At 44.7% G+C, this 18,533-nt stretch overlaps 1 protein-coding gene across 2 annotated transcripts in view; it reads right to left on the minus strand.

Moving 5' to 3' along the window:
* RASA2 (RAS p21 protein activator 2) overlaps nt 1-18,533 on the minus strand; it is a 516,748-nt gene that overhangs the window by 230,233 nt on the left and 267,982 nt on the right. For both annotated transcript variants that reach the window (XM_085633666.1, XM_085633665.1), the window contains exon 9: nt 2,723-2,824. In XM_085633666.1, coding sequence (XP_085489792.1) covers nt 2,723-2,824 — 102 coding nt within the window. The remainder of the gene's footprint in view (nt 1-2,722; nt 2,825-18,533) is intronic.

Consider the following 18,533-nt stretch of genomic DNA (forward strand, 5'->3'; position numbering starts at 1 on the left):
TACCACGGTGGTCCATTATCCAGCCTTTCCTGGTCACCCAAAATTGTGTGTGGTGCGAGGTCTCAAGGCGTATGAATAGATGACTGAAGTACATCGCCCTCCTGGGGTGTCTCAACTTGTTATCTTGCTAAAGAAGCCATTGAAGCCAGTATCTGCTCCCACGATTGACCATTGGTTGAGATGGGTGCTCCAGGAAGAAGGTATTCATACTGCGGTCTTTGGAGCTTATTCCACCAGGGGAGCTATGGCTTCGAAAGCTTTCTCCCTAGGGAGTCACCTCGAGGACATCCTCAGGACAGCGGATTGGTCCTCAGAGTCCACTTTTAAGGCTTTCTACTTCAAGCCTATCACGGGCATGGCTTCTCTGGATGTCGATCAGCTTCGAACTAGCATATCTGAGCCTACGGTCCTGACATAGAATATTAAATTTCTTAGCTACTGTGAAGAAAAGTTTCAATTCTATTAAGGAGGTGAGGATTATCCTTCCCATTTTGGCCATATTTTCCTTACCCTCCCAGGATATATATATATATATATATGAAATACATTGGATAAGTATAGCTGGCTCTAGAGAGTTATCAGTTGATGCTGATAATGTCACTGTAATTTGATGACTGGTTGTCAATGTCTGACTTGGTTCTACAGTAACATGTACTGTTGTTTTCTGAAGTTGTGGGATTATGTCGGATGCTATGTCACTTATGTCTGATGCGGATTACCTTTTGTTGTCTACAGACTCTGATCAGAAGCAAGAGTATTGATAGAAAGCGGGATGATGCGTGTTTCGCCCGAAGAAAGAGGAAGTGCTTCTCCTTGATGTTGTTTATATGGGACTGATTCTATGGTCGTTTTGCTATCATTACAAAGACTCATGGGATATGTAGCCTTTTGTATTTAAAGTGTTGTTAGGGCTGCGGAAATAAATGGAAGAGATAGGCATAATCCTCACAGCCGCGTCCTTAATAGGACTGAAACTTTCCTTCAGGATAGCTAGGAAATGTTATATTCTTAAGGAGACTTCCTTAAATTGTAGACATAATGGATGTGCAGGATTGTGTGCATGAATCTAGAGACGCTAAAGATTAATGCTGCAAAATCTCTTACAAATTTCAATCAATTTCTGGAAAACTTACAGTCTTTCCCAAAATAAAGTCTGGTCTATATAAGGCATTTAGGCAGTTTTTTAAAGTAAGGCATACAGAATATAGAAACACAACACACAAGCTTCCAAGAAGAACACAAAACCAGACAGAAGAAAAAGATGACAGCACAACAATCAATAAAGCCTACTGGGTGAAAAAATCCATGATAGTACTAACAAGCACCAAAAAGGAAAGCGGAGCACCAACAGCAAGATGGACCAAAATACAGTTGCTCAACAATGAAATTCCCAGACCACCACAGGCAGAGTTTTTTATTTTTTAAACACCATCAAAAACAGGAAAGACGTTCCTATGACTGCAGAAGCATTTGTTGCAGCACATGAATTACAGGAGGGTAGGTGATGTGTGTGGCATATGTTTTATCAAATGTTTATGTGATGCTATAAGTGGTACATGCATTGCTACATGTTAAGATAACCATTCTGTTCATCAAGTGTATTAGAGTGCCTAGAAGTACTTTAGGGCCAAGAAGACAAGCCTGTTCAATTGAAATGTGGGCCTTTTAGATTTTAAAAAATTACATGTGGTCAACTGTCACACATTTTACAGTAGCTCATGTTAACAAGCCCTTTTCTACGGTCTGTAGTAGCTAGGTTTCAGGTCACTCAGCAACTATAAAAGTCCTTGCTCATTCCTGTAGCAGAATAACTGACAAGATACAATAACTGCAGATTCAGTGCCCTTCCTGCAATCTGAACAGACATCTTGCTCATCGTACAATATAACTCAAAACGAGTTGAGGATGAGCAAACTCTTCACCGCTATATAAACTACCATGGGGAAAAAAAAGTACAACAGACACCATTTGTTGGAGAAGGGCACGGCAGGTGAACCTACTGCTTGACAGATGCTGAAAGAAGACTCACTGAAATGAGGTCTTATGGCATAAAGGTATGTGGGTGGTGTGTGACTGCATAAATAGTCTAAAGTAAGCTATGCTGTATCAGCAAGTTATAACAGAGGTAGGAATTAGACTAATCAATTGGGGATGTGTGATGAAATATGCTTGGGGTATATTTAAGGTTCAACCGTTAATTCATTTTGTTTGCTGGGTTATAATAACATAACTAATTATTTCATTATTTTTAGGAGAATAGTTCATAATAAAAATGCATTTGTTACAAAATAATGTATGTGTATAGATGTTGGGGTCCATGGTAGGGCTCTGCAGTTTCACCTGCAGGTAAGAGATTCTCCGACAGGTTTGTCGGACTACTCACACCCTTCCTCACAAGAGCATAACCCTGCAGTTTAGTTTTTGGGCTCAGAAAATCTAATGGGTACGACCCCAATAATTTTGGGGAGCACAATATAGGTGTGAGGCACAAAACATTTCCATCAGTTTTTGATCACAATTAGTCTGCCATTTTTGATAGAACATTAAACAAGACTTCATGCTTACAGAAGAAATTGTATTCTGAAAATCAATCTAACACAGCAACCAGTTCAGAATGCACCAAACAAATGTCACACTACATACAACAAAAGTTTCTGTCACTATGCATTTTGTATTCAAGGAGAGCAATACAAGAACCTTGTTGATGAGACTAATGTCTTACCAGGCATCATGCGATAAATCATTTCGCAAAACCTTCAGAGAAACTTTAACTTCCCCAAGAAAAATATCTTGCGCCAGATTCCCATTGTTCCACAGATCGACCCTGAAAGTTAAAACATAGACCATCATTACCTCAGAAATTTGCTGTCAGAACTACACTATTAAACCAAACAAACCTCATGCAAGTAAGACATGAGAAAGGTTTGTGATTTCCTCATCCAAACACAAACACAAGCAATGTTTATAGGTTTACTGTTAGATCCGAAGGCTTTTAAATAAGCTGATTTCCAGTTTTAGTGAAGACTCATGAGTAAATGGGAGGAGAGGACCAGAAGAACACCTGGCATGCATTCACAATAGCAGAAATGAGGATAAATGCAGAAGGGCAGGAAGGACCATTTACAGACATTCTACCCCTCACAGAGGCAGAAAGCTAAGTTCCTCCCTCCTAGAACAAACAGTCATACTGAATGCAGACACACACACACACACACACGAAACTACACACAGCTAAGTAGATTAATGTATCTGCTGCTGATCTGTGAGTGAAACTCACAGAGCATACATTTGAACTTAGAGCAGGTACTCTCCGCTATCATTCTTTTGAAGTTGATCAAATGAGAGCCACTAAGCTGCACAGTAAAATGATGAAGTTACCTCTATGATGGGGTTACTCCTTGTCCATATGGTCACTCCTATTTCCAAAATAAGCATATCTGCCACCTACTAGACAGATTAGAAACGGCTTTCCATAAAGCAAAAGAGCTTCAGTCTGCATGTTTCAAACATTAACTAGGCCATACTCTGTTCTCCTCGCTGGTGCATTAATTTGCCAGTTTCCCACTTTCAAATGCAACATATTGGTGTGCTGATTAAGACAGATGGCAAGAGAGAGGCGTGAGGAACATGAGATTTGGAGATAAGTTATGGACTACAAATAACTTAATTTTAATTCGAAGTCCAGGATGTTTCCCAATATCAACTTGTGGGTAGATTCCAGGGCAAAAGAACAAACTAAGAGAGGAGAAGAAGAAGAATCCTGCCAGCTAGAGTGAAAAGTGTCACTGTTCACAATGGCAAAAATAGTAATCGTCCATTCCTGTAGATACAAATGGTCGCCAAAGTGGCCTTGCAGGTTGCATCCTGAATCCCTTCAGGTACTTGGATGAAGGATGATATATTGTGCACAGGAATGGTGAAAGTCCTGAACCAGGTTCTAAGGCGGAGCAATTACATGGAGTGAAAGTGAAGGAGTCACAGTACTAAGGATTGCCACTGACTCACAATATGACTTAAGTGAGAGAAGAAGACTAGAGAAACTTCCTTGACCAGCCAACATGAGCCTTTCTACTAGGAATCCCGAATCAATGCCCTATCAAGAAAGCAGGATACACAATTGCACTCTTTGTTCAAATGGTCTTTTAAAGTATAGTATAAATTCTGATTCAGGTAGTCATTATAACTAGGGGGTGGGTGGAATTTGCGTAGTCGAGCTACGCAAAGCTCCGCAAAGCTCCGCAAAGCTCCGCAAAATGGTAAAAAATCTCTGCGAGCATGCAAAAGTTCCACGAACACGCGGAATTGCTTGTTCCGCCCGTTTGCGATGCTTTTTTCCTGTTCGCGAACGCTGTTTGCGTGTCTGGGGAGATATATCTCGCGAACAAGCAAAAAATTCCGCAAAGCCGCAGAATTTTTGGCAATTCCGTGTTCTCCGCGGAACGCAAAATTACCCAAATTCCGCGAGCAGAACGGAATTTACCGCCCAGGCCTAATTATAACTCTACAAGAAGGTAGGGCTTCCCTCATATCCCTGGTTCTGATACATTTCTCACGTAATATAAATATATGGAAATACAATTCATTCAAAAAAAGCATAAACAGACAGGATATGTCTGGACTCTTAGTGTATTAAGTAAGTCCACTCGTTAATGCATCCAATTGGCAGAGACTCATCAGCAAATCCTCCTTCCTTAATATCATCACAATTTGTACATCACACATCAATTATAACACATCACAGATTTAAAGAAAAAAAAAAAGGAATTGATAACAAATTCTAATTCTTTAAAAATTCTATCAAGTCCTAATTCTTTAAACATTCTGTTGACGCGGCGTTTCGGCGGTACTTGGGGTCAATCCCCCACCCTCATCAGGACAAATTCATGGTTGTGCAAACACCATGCATTTTAAAATTAAAACTTTGCTACTGCATTAAGCAAGAGTCAAAGAATGCTCTGGATTTCACTTTCCCCATTATTCATTAGAGCACTTTCTCTTGAGGGCTACGAAAATATAGGTCCTTAGTTCTTTGTTACACTCTGATGCACTTCCTGTTACATTATAACTTGTTATTTGCCTCAATGTGTCTCCCTTACTTCACAGTAAAAGGAGCTATTCAAAATTAACTAAGCTGCTGTTTTTTTCCAGTGAATTTCTAAGGTTTTTTTAATTCTATTTACTACCTATAATGTCCCTGTAACTTTTGTTTTTTTAAGTGAATTTCTATGCCTTTTTTAATTGTCGGGTTTGCAGAGTGATGGAGAATGGAGGCGGTACCTCCGACCACCTCTCAGAAATCCTGCTGTAAGGGACTTACTGGAAGTAATAGGAGGCCTTCTTGGCCCTCAAGGTCCCTCAGCAGCCAAGGGGACTTAATCGCTCAACCAGCAGTGCACCAGGTGGTGCGTTTCCAGAGTGGTGAAGAAAGGGGCCGTGGCCTCCGACAACCTCTTAGCAATCCCACTGTGTGGGACTTAATGGAAGCAACAGGAGGGGTTGTTGGCCCCTAAAGACCCTCAGCATCCAAGGAGACTTCATCCCCCAATCAACAATGCGCCAGGAGGCAAATTTGCAGTGATAGAGAAAAAGGGCGTGGCCTCCGGAGACCGCTCAGCAATCACACAGTGTGGGACTTACTGGAAGTAACAAGAGGGGAAGCTGTCACCCCCCGCCCCCAAGGACCCTCACTAGCCAACTACTAGTGCACCAGAGCGCGCATTTGCAGAGGGGTGGAGAAAGGGGGCGTGGCCTCCAACAACCTGTGTGCCAGAGAGGTACCCCCCCCTCCTCGCCTCAGGAAATGTGGAGTATGAATATTGTTGCCCAATGGGAGAAAAGGACTAAGACTGGTGGAAGGGCGATGCGAGACCTGCTCAACATATTGCTATAGTGGAGAGCGCGTACTGGTATCCTGGTGCTCAGTGGTAGAATGTCCCATGCCCATAAGGTGCGCACGCCTGCCCTTGGGCTTTCCTGACCCAGCGTGCTGCAGTTGAGCTGGCAGCAGAGTGGGGGAAACAGAATGAGGTGTGATCGGAGCGCCAAGCAGCCGCAACAGACATGCATGTTCCAATTTACAGGATAAGCTAAGGGAATGGCCCGGCAGACTGAGCAGGAAAATGAAGGTTGCCACTGACGCAACTGGAACCGTCTGTTGCTTAGATCTTGGCTGCTATTGAAAGCTCGAAGCAGGTACTGGAGCACAAAAAGGACTAAGTTTCAATTGAGCTAAATCTGCTGTGAACAGAGTTGCACAAAGGTACAAATTGATCACTGGAGACAGAGAAAAAAGTGCAAAGCCAGACTAAGGAGGTGCTTGATCTACAGTTTACAGTTCGGATGCCGTTGGGGAAGGCTCAGGTTCTGGAGACCAGAGTAGAGAATGCAAAGGGACAGGCGAAAAGGTGTAACCTGCGATTTCTGGGCTTCCTGGAGCGACAGGAGAGCATCAGGCCAGAGGCTTTATTGGAGGTATGGCTAAAGGAGGTGGTGGACCCATTACTATTATATCCCTTTTTTGTGATTGAAGGGGCTCACAGGGTGCTGGTCCCGCACCCCCCCTCCAGGGGCACCCCTGCGAGCGATCATTTCGAATTTTCTTAAATACTGGGATCGAGATGGTGTACTGCAGTGTGCTCATAAACATGGAGATCCTTGCTTCGAGGGATACACCATTAGGATCTTTACAGACTACATACACAGAGTGCAGGAACAGCACTGCTTCCACTTGTCAGTAAAACAGAAGCGCCACACTTTAAATGTGAAATAAATGCTAGCGTATCCTGCCAAGTTCAAGATGCAGCACGGGGGTTGGGCCCACTTCTTTGGACGTCTCTAGAAGGTGTGGGACTGGATGGAGACCTGAGCTGGAACGGCTAGGCCAGGGCTGGGAGAAAATGCACAGCCTACCACACGAGAGAGCAGAAAATGCAGGCACCCTAACAAATCTGTGACACTGGGGCATACTAAAGCGCAGGGAACTATCCTGCATAACGGTGCAATCTGATGGCACACTGGACGTTGCTGAGGTGGAGGACGCAGAAAGGTTGCTGAGCCTGTACCCTGGAGAGTTGGTTCCCACTGATGGCTCGTACTGACTTGGCCCTTGAAGAGTAATGTTGGGTTGTGGTTGGCGACGCCTAGCAGGCAAGAAGACAGGACTGTTGGGGTAGGATTATATATGAGGGGGAGAGGAGGCCTGCCTAGGCAGGAGAGACTGCATACAGATTGGGAAGTCGCACGGTGAAGCAGGGGACAGGAGTCGGGGGTATGTGAATGAAGTGGGGTGGACCCCCTGAGCTATTTTTCTTGTTGTTGCTTCCTCTTCTCTTTCTTCCTGTTTTTTCTTCTTCTTTTTCTCTGCTGCACTGGGACTAGTGGAAGGATGAGCTTAAGGTGATTTCTATTGCAATGCTTATGGGTAACAATCACACACATTCCTCTGGGAGGGTTTTACCCGGGGCTATGTGGAGGGAGGGCTGGATTGGTTAGGAGGGATAGTTACAATACCTCGTTTGGTGAGACAGGAGTGCAGGACATGCGCAGAGCACTTGGGCGCATGTGAGGTCTGTAGACAGACTAGGAGTGCTGAATCGAGGGGGGGGGGCTGGCACCTCAAGATGGGACAGCGGGACAGAGATGGGCTCATTGCTGATTTATGTCTACCAAATTAGTGTCCTGGAATGTACGAGGACTTCATTATTATACCAAACAGTATAGGGTATACACCTATTTGAGGCCTTATAGGGTAGACATTGCATTTCTCCAAGAGGTGCATTTGATGGACACAGAGGCGGAAAAGCTCCGAAAGAAGTGGATCGGTCAGTTGTAGGTCTCCACTTATTTGGTTTATGCTGGGGGTGTGGCTATTTGGGTGGACCAGAGGTTCATTTTAATTTTCAGGAAGCCCAAGCTGACGTGGAGGGCTGTTATCCATTGGTCACAGGACAGCTAAATGGCAGGGACGTTTCTCTCCTTAATGTGTATGCACCAAACTGCAATGACAAGGCGTTCTTTTGGAAGATGCTGGCACCACATACCACGGTTCCCCTCATGTGGGCGGGCGATTTTAACTGCATCCTAGAAGGGGTGCTTCATTGATCATCCCCCAAGAACCCACACAAAATCTGGTATGATGTGCGCTTTGACTCAAGTCCTGTTGCAAATAGACTGTTTGGATATATGGAGACCCCTTAACTCTAGGGACCGGCAGTACACTTTTCACTTCTCTACTCACAATATGTATAGAATGCTCAACAGGATCCTCCAGTCTCTCTCGTTAAGTAGCTTCAAGCAGAAAGTCGAACACCTTGGCCGCTACTTGTCGGACCATTCCCTGGTCCTTATGGAATATGTTTGGGCTGGGGAGCCTCCTTTAGTGCCCATCAGGCGCCTCAGTCCTGAGGTCTTGTGAGACCCAGCATTCCGCACTGAGGTGGAGGACGCATAAGATTGCTATCTGGAGACAAACTGGGGGACAGCGACCACGCGGTACATGGAATGGGAGGTGCTCATGGTGGTACTTTGTGGGGAGTGTCTTTCAAAGATGTATGGCATAGCCCGACAGTTGCGTCAAGAACTCCACGAGTAGGAGGAGAAACTGGAACGGCTTCAGCGTCACGATCCGCCAGTCGGAAGCGGGACTGCTGAGCTCCTGGAAACCCGGCGCAAAGTGGGGGATGTCTGGGACTTACTCAACAATTTCACAAAGTAAGGAGAGAGATGAGCTGGGCAAATTAGTAGCCGGGCTGCTGCGTCAAGAACACTCCTCTGGCAACATTCTGATGCTGGGGGATGACCAGGGGGAGAGTGTGGAGACCCAGGCTGCGATAAACACTACACTTCGGCACTGTCGGACTACGTTGTCGAGAAAGGGGGATGGGGCCCTGCCAGGCAGGCTAGAGGAGTAAGGCCGCTGTAGCTGCCCAGAGTCTCGGGGACCAGATGGAGACATTATAGAGAGACCTATCAAGGGAGGAATTACTTGAGGTCATGAAGGTTATGCCAAGGGCAAGACACTGGGTTCGGACAGCCTAATTTCTGAATTTTACTTTTATGGGGACCATAGCGGAACTGGAAGCATTCAGGGAAGCTGGGGAATGGGGAGAAATTCCACCGACCATGTGTGAAGCGGTCATTGCAATGGTCCCAAAGCCGTATCGAGACACAACAAAGTGGGGGGCATACCACTCTCCGTCTATGATGAACGCAGATGTGAAAGTGTTGGCTAAACTGTTGGCAAATAGACTGAAGGAGGAGATCAACTCCTTGACTCATGAAGACCAATGCAGGTTTATTCCCTCCTCAATATCAGACGGCTTACTCATAACATGCATTCTGTTCAGGGAATGGAGGCAGACATAGCACTGATAGCCTTAGATATCGAAAAGGCACTGCTGGGACTATATGAGGCAGTCCTCACCAAACTGGGCTTTAGCCCAAGTTATTAGGCTGGGTCACACTACTATACATTGGGCCAATGGCTCGGGATCGATCGGGAGGCTATACCTTGGAAAAATGGAGCATTAAGCAGGGTACGTGCCAGAGCTGTCCCCTCTCACCTCTCCTGTTCCCACTGCCTAAGAAGCCAACGGCAGAACACTTTTGAGGTGTGCTTGGCGACTGGGGGGAGGTGGGGGGTTTGAGTGGGGACTCGGGTGCACATGGTCTTGCTTTACACAGATGATGTTATTTTATTAAAATGTATAAAGCGCACGAATACCAAACGGTGTCTTGGCGCTAGCAGTCCTGAGTGAGCTGGAACCTCCATTTGTTAAATAGCCAGGTTTTGAGAGCTTTTCTGAAGGATGTCAAAGAAGGGAGACTTCTGATGGAAATGGGGAGGCTATTCAAGAGCTTTGTAGCCCCCACTGTGAAACGTCTGCCGCCCCAGTTGGAATTACTAAATTTGGGAGAGAGCATCAGTTTTGCCCCTTCCGAACAGAGGCATCTATTTGGAGACTACCAGTGCAGTGACTGCCTCAAGAACGGAGGACCGGTAACCATGTAGCGCCTTATATGTAATGCATAAGGCCTTGAATTTAATACGACTTAACTGGAAGCCAGTGCAGTTCCTGAAGATGCTTTTGAACTGATTGAAACTGAAATCATCTGAAGCTTATGTAACTGCTTTTCAGGCATGCCGAGATAGAGCCTATTGCAATAGTCCAGTTTGGCAAAGATTAAAGATGTAACCACAGTTTTTCTACTATCTGCTGGAATAAAGGGTAAGATTTTCTTATTCACCTTAAGTAACAAAAAGCTGAATGAGGAAACTGCTTTGACTTGTGCATCAAAGTTCAGTTTCTCATCTATAATCACTCCCAGATTGTTTGCTTTGGGAGCTGGGATAGGTACTGCCCCCTATTCGTCCGGCCACCAGATCTGCGACCAACTTGGGGAGTAGTTGTCAAACAGGATTATCTGCGTTTTACCTGAGTTCAGCTTGAGGCAGTGTGAGCTCATCCCTGAGCTGACTGCCTGCATGCAATCCCTTAATCTTTTTACTAGTGGCATGCTGTTTTTAAAAACGGGCAGGACAATTTGAGTGTCGTCCACATAGGATGTTAATGCCATACCGAAAGATCTGCTTAACGTTGCCAATTCTGACACGTAGATATTGAAAAGGGTAGGGCTCTTCAAGGATCCCTGAGGGACCCCACAGGGGAGAACGAAGGACAGGGATTCGTAGTTGACCAAGGCAACTGATTGTATGCTTCCAGAGAGAGCTGAAGAAACCAATGCTAATGCATTATCCGTAATGCAAGAGTATTTAGACAGTTGAGTAACGGATTGTGGTCGATCATGTTGAACGCCGGGATGTGCTTTTGTATCTCTGCAGTCCTGAAGTGGCAGTGCCGATATTGATGCAGGAGTTGCAGAGCTCGGAGACACTTTCTGGCCTGAAAGTCAACGCAGATAAGTTGTTGCCCTTCCTACTGGCTGGGCTGGCAGACAGACTGCAGAACTGCTCCTGGCATTGGAGATACAGTGGGAAATGGACAAGTTCCACTATCTGGGCACGCAAGTGGCCCGCACACGGTAGAAACATTAATACAACATGAGGAGGGTACTTAGAGGCCTGTTTGAGGTGGGGGGGGGGGGGGGGGACCTTTCTGCAATAAGCTCCCGCTCTCTGTAGCTGGCCGAGTGGCTCTTGAAAAAATGGTTGTGGTCGCTAGGTGCATATACGCCCTGCAGAACCCACGGTGTGAGATACCAAGGGGCACTTTCAAAAGACTAGATAGTATCCTCATAGCTCCGGTATGGGCAGAAAAGTGCAGCAGAGTGGGGCTTCAGGTTCTGAAGAGGGACCTGGACCTAGGTGGGCTGGGACTCCTGGACCTCGAGTTTTATTACCTTGTGGGACAGCTACAGCATGCAGCTGCCTGGTCCGCAGAGGGAGAAAACTGGGAAAGGAAACTGCTGGCAGGGGTCCCTGGGACAGAAAGCTTACTGGTGAGAATAATGGCAGGTCCGCAACTTGACGCAATGAGCCCGCACGTGTTGCGTATTGTGGTGAGGTTAGAGGGTGCAATCTGAGTGATGCTGCGCAAACCACCTTGCTCCCGGCAGTTACCGATCTGCAGCCCTTCAAAGATATTGACAAGAATATGTATATGGCAAGATGGAGGGTGCGAAACGCTGGGTGATCTTTATCCAGGAGACCGATGCATTAAATTTCAGGAGGCTCAGGAGTGTTTTGCTGTGGGTATGGGGCAGTTCCTACAATTGGTCAAATTGACATAAAAAGTCAGTGAGATCTGGACATGGTCTCCGGATTTGCCACAGGGATCGCATACACCAGAAGCAATTTGGGATATGGACTCTCCCAGGCATCTGTTACCCTGGCTGTATGCTGCTCTCAAACAAGAAACAAAAATAACCGTATTCACGGCTAGGCATCACTGGGAGATGGATATAGAGCCCCGTTACAGACAAGAAATGGGAAGGGGCGTGTGCACTAGTTAAGGGCGATCTAGCAATGCCCAATTTAAGCTGGCAAACTTTTAAGTCCTGCACAAAGTTTACCTTTCCCTGACGAGATTCATGAGAATATACCCTAAGAGATCAGACAGCTGCCCTAGGTGAGTTCCACCAGAAGCAGATTGCATACACTCGCTATGGCACTGTTGAGTTTAGGTGGAAAGCAGGGTTCGGAGAGTTATGCAAATCCCGCTGGAGTGTAGCATACAGCAATGTCTGTTGAAAGTTTTTGCCTGTCCACAGAAGAGGCGTATGCAGTATAGAATGACATTGTTAGGGTTGGTCCTAGCCAAGCGCACGATTACTACAAAATGGCTCTCTTTGACGTTCCTGACTATACAAAAATGGAGGGAGAGATGTCTAATTTGTTAATTTTGAATTTCTTCAATATATTATTCTTTTTCATAGATTCAACTCCAGCATCAATAAACTAAGACAAGATGTGAAATTAACCTCTTCATTACCACTACCCCTAAGGTTCCCTCATCCCAGCAATCACCCTTGAACATCATCCAGTAGGCAACCAAAACAGCTATCAGGTCATATTCAACTTGAAATTCCAACTCCAACTTTTAAGCCCGTCTCCCTGGCACTTAAGATCTACATGCACCAAGCACTGGGGCTTCATTGTATGGGGCAGAACATTGGGGCCATAAACCAGGCAACACCCTTGTCCTGACAGAGAACTGCTTTTCTAGGCAGTTGTTAAACTAAATCTTCCTGTCAGTACACCGCTAGTTCCTCTTAGGCTCGACTTGGAGGTCAGAAGGGATTACCCTCAGGTCACTACTCTATTGGAGAAGAGTCTAGGCAACACCAGAACTGATCTCATACAGAGAAGGATTGGTAGAAATACATGGTACCCATGGAGTTGGCAGACTACCTTGATTTAGATTCATTAGAGACTCCCTGAGATGTATGGAGAAAGGACATTTATGGGATGATCCAGACAAGGCCTGCCCCCTGATCTCTAAAGCTCAACTGAAAAGATTCTATAAGGATTACAAACCAAGTTCTACATTGGGCGATTAACCAACAAATGTATACTGCAAAAGGACTAACAATACTGAAGGGTTCCTGGACGAAACTGAACAGACCCTGGCCGTGAAGTTATTTGGTCAGGAAGTTATTTGGGCAGGTCAACTTTGGGACTCTCCCCATGTGCACATTTATCCGCAAAAGGGTCACCACAGACAACAAAGAGGAGCCAGTTTTCCCGTCCTGTGGCTTGGCCGACAAAACGAAGGCTCACAGACTCTTCTTCTACCCTGCATATAGCAGGGTCAGGTCAAAATGGTCAGTACACACATGCAGCAACCCTGGGACTGTTAAACACAGTGGGGCACTTAGAATTCTCAAAACTGATATCCGCCAATTTATAGTATTTTCTGTCTCAAAGTACTTATTTCCAATGTGGTGTATCAGGAAGAACTTTGTACCAGTAGAAGCCCCTAGCTAAACTGTATACCATTCAAGTTGCTGTGAACTTTGTGGTGAGGGGTTCCAAAACCATGTGCCATAATAGCGACCGCTAGACTCCTATTAGATACACACTAGTCTCATTATACTATTGATTCATATTGTTCAGTGTTATGGCATCCATTTGTCAAGGTCCTTGATAGAGAAGGGACTGAGAATTGCATCTGGCGGATGCATAATAAAAACAAAAACTTCATACTTTAACTGCAAAATATTATCTAAATAGTGCACCTTGGCCCTTTCAACCTATCACAACATGGTTTTCATGAGTCAATGTTCTATTGCTGTGTAATGATTGTCATTTACCCATTGTCTGGAATAATGAAGAAGGGTCGAGCAATGTTTTTTATCTAACATTCAAATCTTAACATCTTATTCTGCCTGTGGCACCTGTTTTAAAAACTGTTTTATTCTTTATTTAGGAGCCTGTGTTTAGGATCTTTAACTGCATTGTGTTTTAATTATACATTTGATTGTCTTTGATGGGATCAAAATGGCGAAATAAAGCGTATTTGACTTGAAACTCCAAAAACAGATTAAACTAGTCTTCAAAGGCCTTCATTGACAGCTGACAGGGGTCTGCATCAAGTTCACAAAACAATTCACAACACTAACATGTTGGGATTACCTGGCGACCACCTCCCCCTCTCCCCGAATCAAGAAACAGAACTCTCCCTCTTTTCCCAAAGTTAGAAAGTTCAAATCTTTAATCGGGCCTTTTGGTTCACTTCTGCCTCTGGTGCAATCATCATCAGCACATGTTATAACCAGTTTTGCTGCTTATTTCAGACAGTATTGCTCCATGTGCAAACTTGCCTCATTTGTGATCTAAAGTGGCCACCAGGGAGCATTACAATATGGATAGTGTGCAAAACAAAGTTTGTCACTTCCACGAATCTGCATTGACCATGAGTGCTACATGAGAATAATAAAAAGTAAAAGCACATTTCCCTATGAAGATGAACTGCACAGATAATTCTTATACAAAAGCACTAATCCATTAGCAGTGTTGATTCTGATTTTCCACAATGTGTGCTCAACAGCAATGAAGCAAAGCTCTTTCTAACTAACTTATGTATAAGTAACTTACCTTAGGTAAAGCTCTTTCTGGTGGATATTTTATCTAATCGCAGATTCCTCATCTTGGAATATTTCCCAGGAACCAGACTGGATCTAGAGATTTCGTAGCAGCGCTACCACGCACCACTTGGTGGCAGTGTGCAGCTTTACACTAGCCCCATACTGCCCCAGAAGTGATGGAGTGGAGCTACTTATAAGCACCACCCCTGTATGTTGACGTCAATCTCTTGTCTTAATCTTTTCCACACCCTCAGGCCTGGAGCATCAACAATTTTTGGTAACAGTGTGCTGAGTACTAGTTTGGGCCCTTTTTAGATATTAAATAGAGGCTACCCCACAGAACACGGAAAGGCAATAAAGAATCTGTGGTACGACAGAGTATCCACCAGAAACAATGTTATCAAAGGTAAGTAACTTGTTTTTCTGATGGCTATTTCTAACATCAGATTCCTCACATTAGGATGGATACTAAAGCAGTGCCACCTCAAGGTGGCGGGCCAGTGGAGTGGACTCAGACCAAATGTCATGCAGAATCGAGCGGGAGAAGTGATCTTCCCTCTGGACCTGGCTGTAAAGGCAACCAACGAATGCTCTCCTCCTCTTTCGAGGGTTGATTGGGAGCAAAAAATGGTGACAGAGTGATGAACTGCCCAACATGGAAGGGAGTCATGACTTTCAGTAAGGCGGCCACACAGTGTAGAGCAATTCCACTGAGAGCGCCTGTAGAACACTCATGAGACAATGGAACGAAAAAGCAATGTGGATCACCGTCCTGAAGGTCAGGAAACACCGTGAGTAGCTATGCATCGGCTTGATAGTCATAAACATGATGCATGTTAAGATCAAGTTAAGGTCCCCCTCGTGGCATTACAAACACCTTGGAAGGGCACAAGCATGTCAAACATTTAATATAACCTTATCCAAACAGGTGATTTAAAGAAGAAGGTTGGAACGACAAACGGCCAACAAATAGCCTTTTACAGTGTCCACTGAAAGCCCTTGCTGGACCTAACTTTATTAAACAAACGGGAGAGGCAGGAGTATAGACCTGTTAGCCTTCCCAACCATTAATTATATTCAACAATAGAACGAGTCACCAACCTATTTCAAACATGTCTTTTGATAAACCTGTTTTCTGTTTTTCAAAGCGTCATTGACTTGGAAAACACAAGGTGTTTTTGAAGAACCCTCACTCACCTACCTAGTAGGGGACATGCTTTATCATTGGGTTCCCACCGTGGTTGCAGAGTGCTTTCAGGGTGTGCTGCGACGCCTAACTACAGTGGATCTGGTTTGTTTTGGCAGAGTGATCTTGTGGCTGTGTATGTGTGTGTGTCAGCGAGAGGTGAAATAATAAAATTGGCTTGAGCATCCCTTCCACAAGCTGTGATTTTATTTCTGGGACTCTCGGTCAATATTAAAAAAAACCAGTGGCAGATAGTTGTTGGATATTAAATTGCTCCCGATTATCCTAGAAGTGGACGAGTGAGGGTTCTTCTAAAAACACCTTGTGTTTTCCAAGTCAATGAAACTTTGGACAACAGAAAAAAGGTTTTTCAAAATACATTATTGAAATAGTTAGGAGACTTGTTTGATTATTGTTGAATATACTTGCTGGACTTAGGACAAAACAAACAGAAGGATACTTGACAGCTGTGCACATGAGGGGTCAGTGCCTTGAGCGCCGCACTAGCTTACAAACTTGTCCAGAACCCAGGGTAGATGGATTTCGTGATGGGTCATCTGATAGCAAGGATGACATCCACCACTTCAGGCTGTAAATTGAATGCATATATATCGAAAAGCCCTCACCAATCGCAAGGTGAAAACCAGAACAGGGAAACACCGCAGTAACCTTAGGTGTGGTGAAGCAAAAGTGAAGATATCCACCCACTAAATGGAAAAGAAACACAGTATCAGATTACCAGTGGCGGCCCTAGAGCATGTATACGAGTAAGCCAATTGCAACAAAAAGCTTTTGGAAAAGGAGCAACATTCGGTTTTTAAACTCAATGCACATAACGTGGGACTAAATGATAATATCCTGTGGGGCCAGTTCATGGTATAAATACCCGGGCACATCTACAATCGCTCTGCTGAGAAGCGCTATTACGTGAATAGATCAAGGAAGGGCTCTTCCTCCCTTACACCTAGAGTTTACCACATCCTCAAAGTTGGTATTATGCCAGAGATGCACTCACCAACTTTCCTGTTCATCAACACACCAGATAGATTCTGTTACAAAATCTATCATATTTATAATACAGTCTAAACAAATGAATTATGCAGAGCCAGATGTTTTACTCAAACGTCCTTTCCTTTCCCTCAATTCTCGCTGTTGAAAAGCCACATCTCTCTATACATTTCAAGTGCCAATTTGGTTGAAAGGAACCAAGTCAAAGGTTCCATGCATTATCAATTACATTATTTACACCAGGTACGTGTTCAGAACAAGCCAGCACTTTGTAACCACGGAGTATGCTAGACGCGCTGCAATCAAAGTTACCCAGCGGCCCAAGAGTAACCAATAAATGGTTCCATTAGGCGCCGCCACTTTGTTTGGGTGCGCAGCCTTCAGAGTCAGTCACAAGCATTACACTCGCTCGTTCGGATCACTTAAAAACAGGCAAGTGTGGCAAAACAGGCAACATTCGGTCCCCGGTGATGCGCTATCAGGTTAATTTGCTGAGATGAGATTTTGATACAAAAAGTACGGCACAACTGAAAAGTTACATCATTGCAGAATGACGTTTTTCTTCCTCATATTGACTGCTCTGCCTTTACTTGTGTGTGTGTATACACACACACACACACACACACACACACACACACTAACACACACACTAACACACACACTAACACACACACTAACACACACACACACACACACACACACACACACACACACACACACACACACACACACACACACACACACACACACACACACACACACACACACACACACACACACACACACACACACACACACACACACACACACACACACACACATTCTTCCTCCCCCCCCCCCCCTCCCCTCCCCTCCTCCTTGCCAGAGGAGGACTTCAGGACCAAAAGTCTTGCTTTGTATCTGTATTTAATGTCTTCCATCCATGTATTGTATTGTGTTACATGTCTGTTGCAATTGAGTGCCGATCCTAGGGGTCATCACTGTTTTAGTAGATGTGCTCACAAACACTTTACGAAGTATCCCTACCTGCTTGCACAGGCTAGAACCACTTCAAGGTGTTCTTAAGCAAAATGAATGAAGCACCAGGTCTATAATACTGGTGTGAAGCATTATGTTTCACATAAATGTGACATAATATGGCATGCTAATTATCTCCTTATATGTTACAGGTATCATAGAATATAATACCAAGTAGGTGAAAAGTGTATTTATGCATGGAGAGTGTGTGACGTCGCCTCACTTTGTTGTCATTGGATAGTTTAACTAGGAGTGATAATCAGAAAAAGTAATCCTTGATCTTGATGAAAACCACAGGGAAGGGTGGCTTAAAACATGCAGACCATGTAGAAAGAAGGGTCATTAAAAACACACATACTTTCTACATTTCTTACCTTTTTCATCACATCGTCTGGAGGACAGAATAAAGCATAGCTTTCCTAACTTGCAGGAATTTTTAATTCACACCCTCCAACTCCTACTTAATATTATTAGGTGTATACCATTCAGTGCTCCAGTGTATCTTACTGGTAGCAGCACACCCCGTTCCGCAGCAGAACGGGAAGAACCCTTTGATGAAGCATGCCACCAAGGGGTGCACACTGTCACTAGAACCAAGCTGTAACCGGGAACAGTTCTGCGCTTTAGAAGGGAACATCTTCGCTCCGTCACCCTAGCTGCTCAGCACACCTAGCTGAACACCGCAGGGCGCAGTGGTCAGATTTCCCAACCACTGCCATTGCACAATAGATGTTATGTCGACTGAAAGGACCCGTGGAAGCGCCCTCCCGAAGTGTAA

Source organism: Triturus cristatus, chromosome 11 (genome assembly GCF_964204655.1).
Source record: "Triturus cristatus chromosome 11, aTriCri1.1, whole genome shotgun sequence".
In the NCBI taxonomy this organism is placed as follows: domain Eukaryota; kingdom Metazoa; phylum Chordata; class Amphibia; order Caudata; family Salamandridae; genus Triturus; species Triturus cristatus.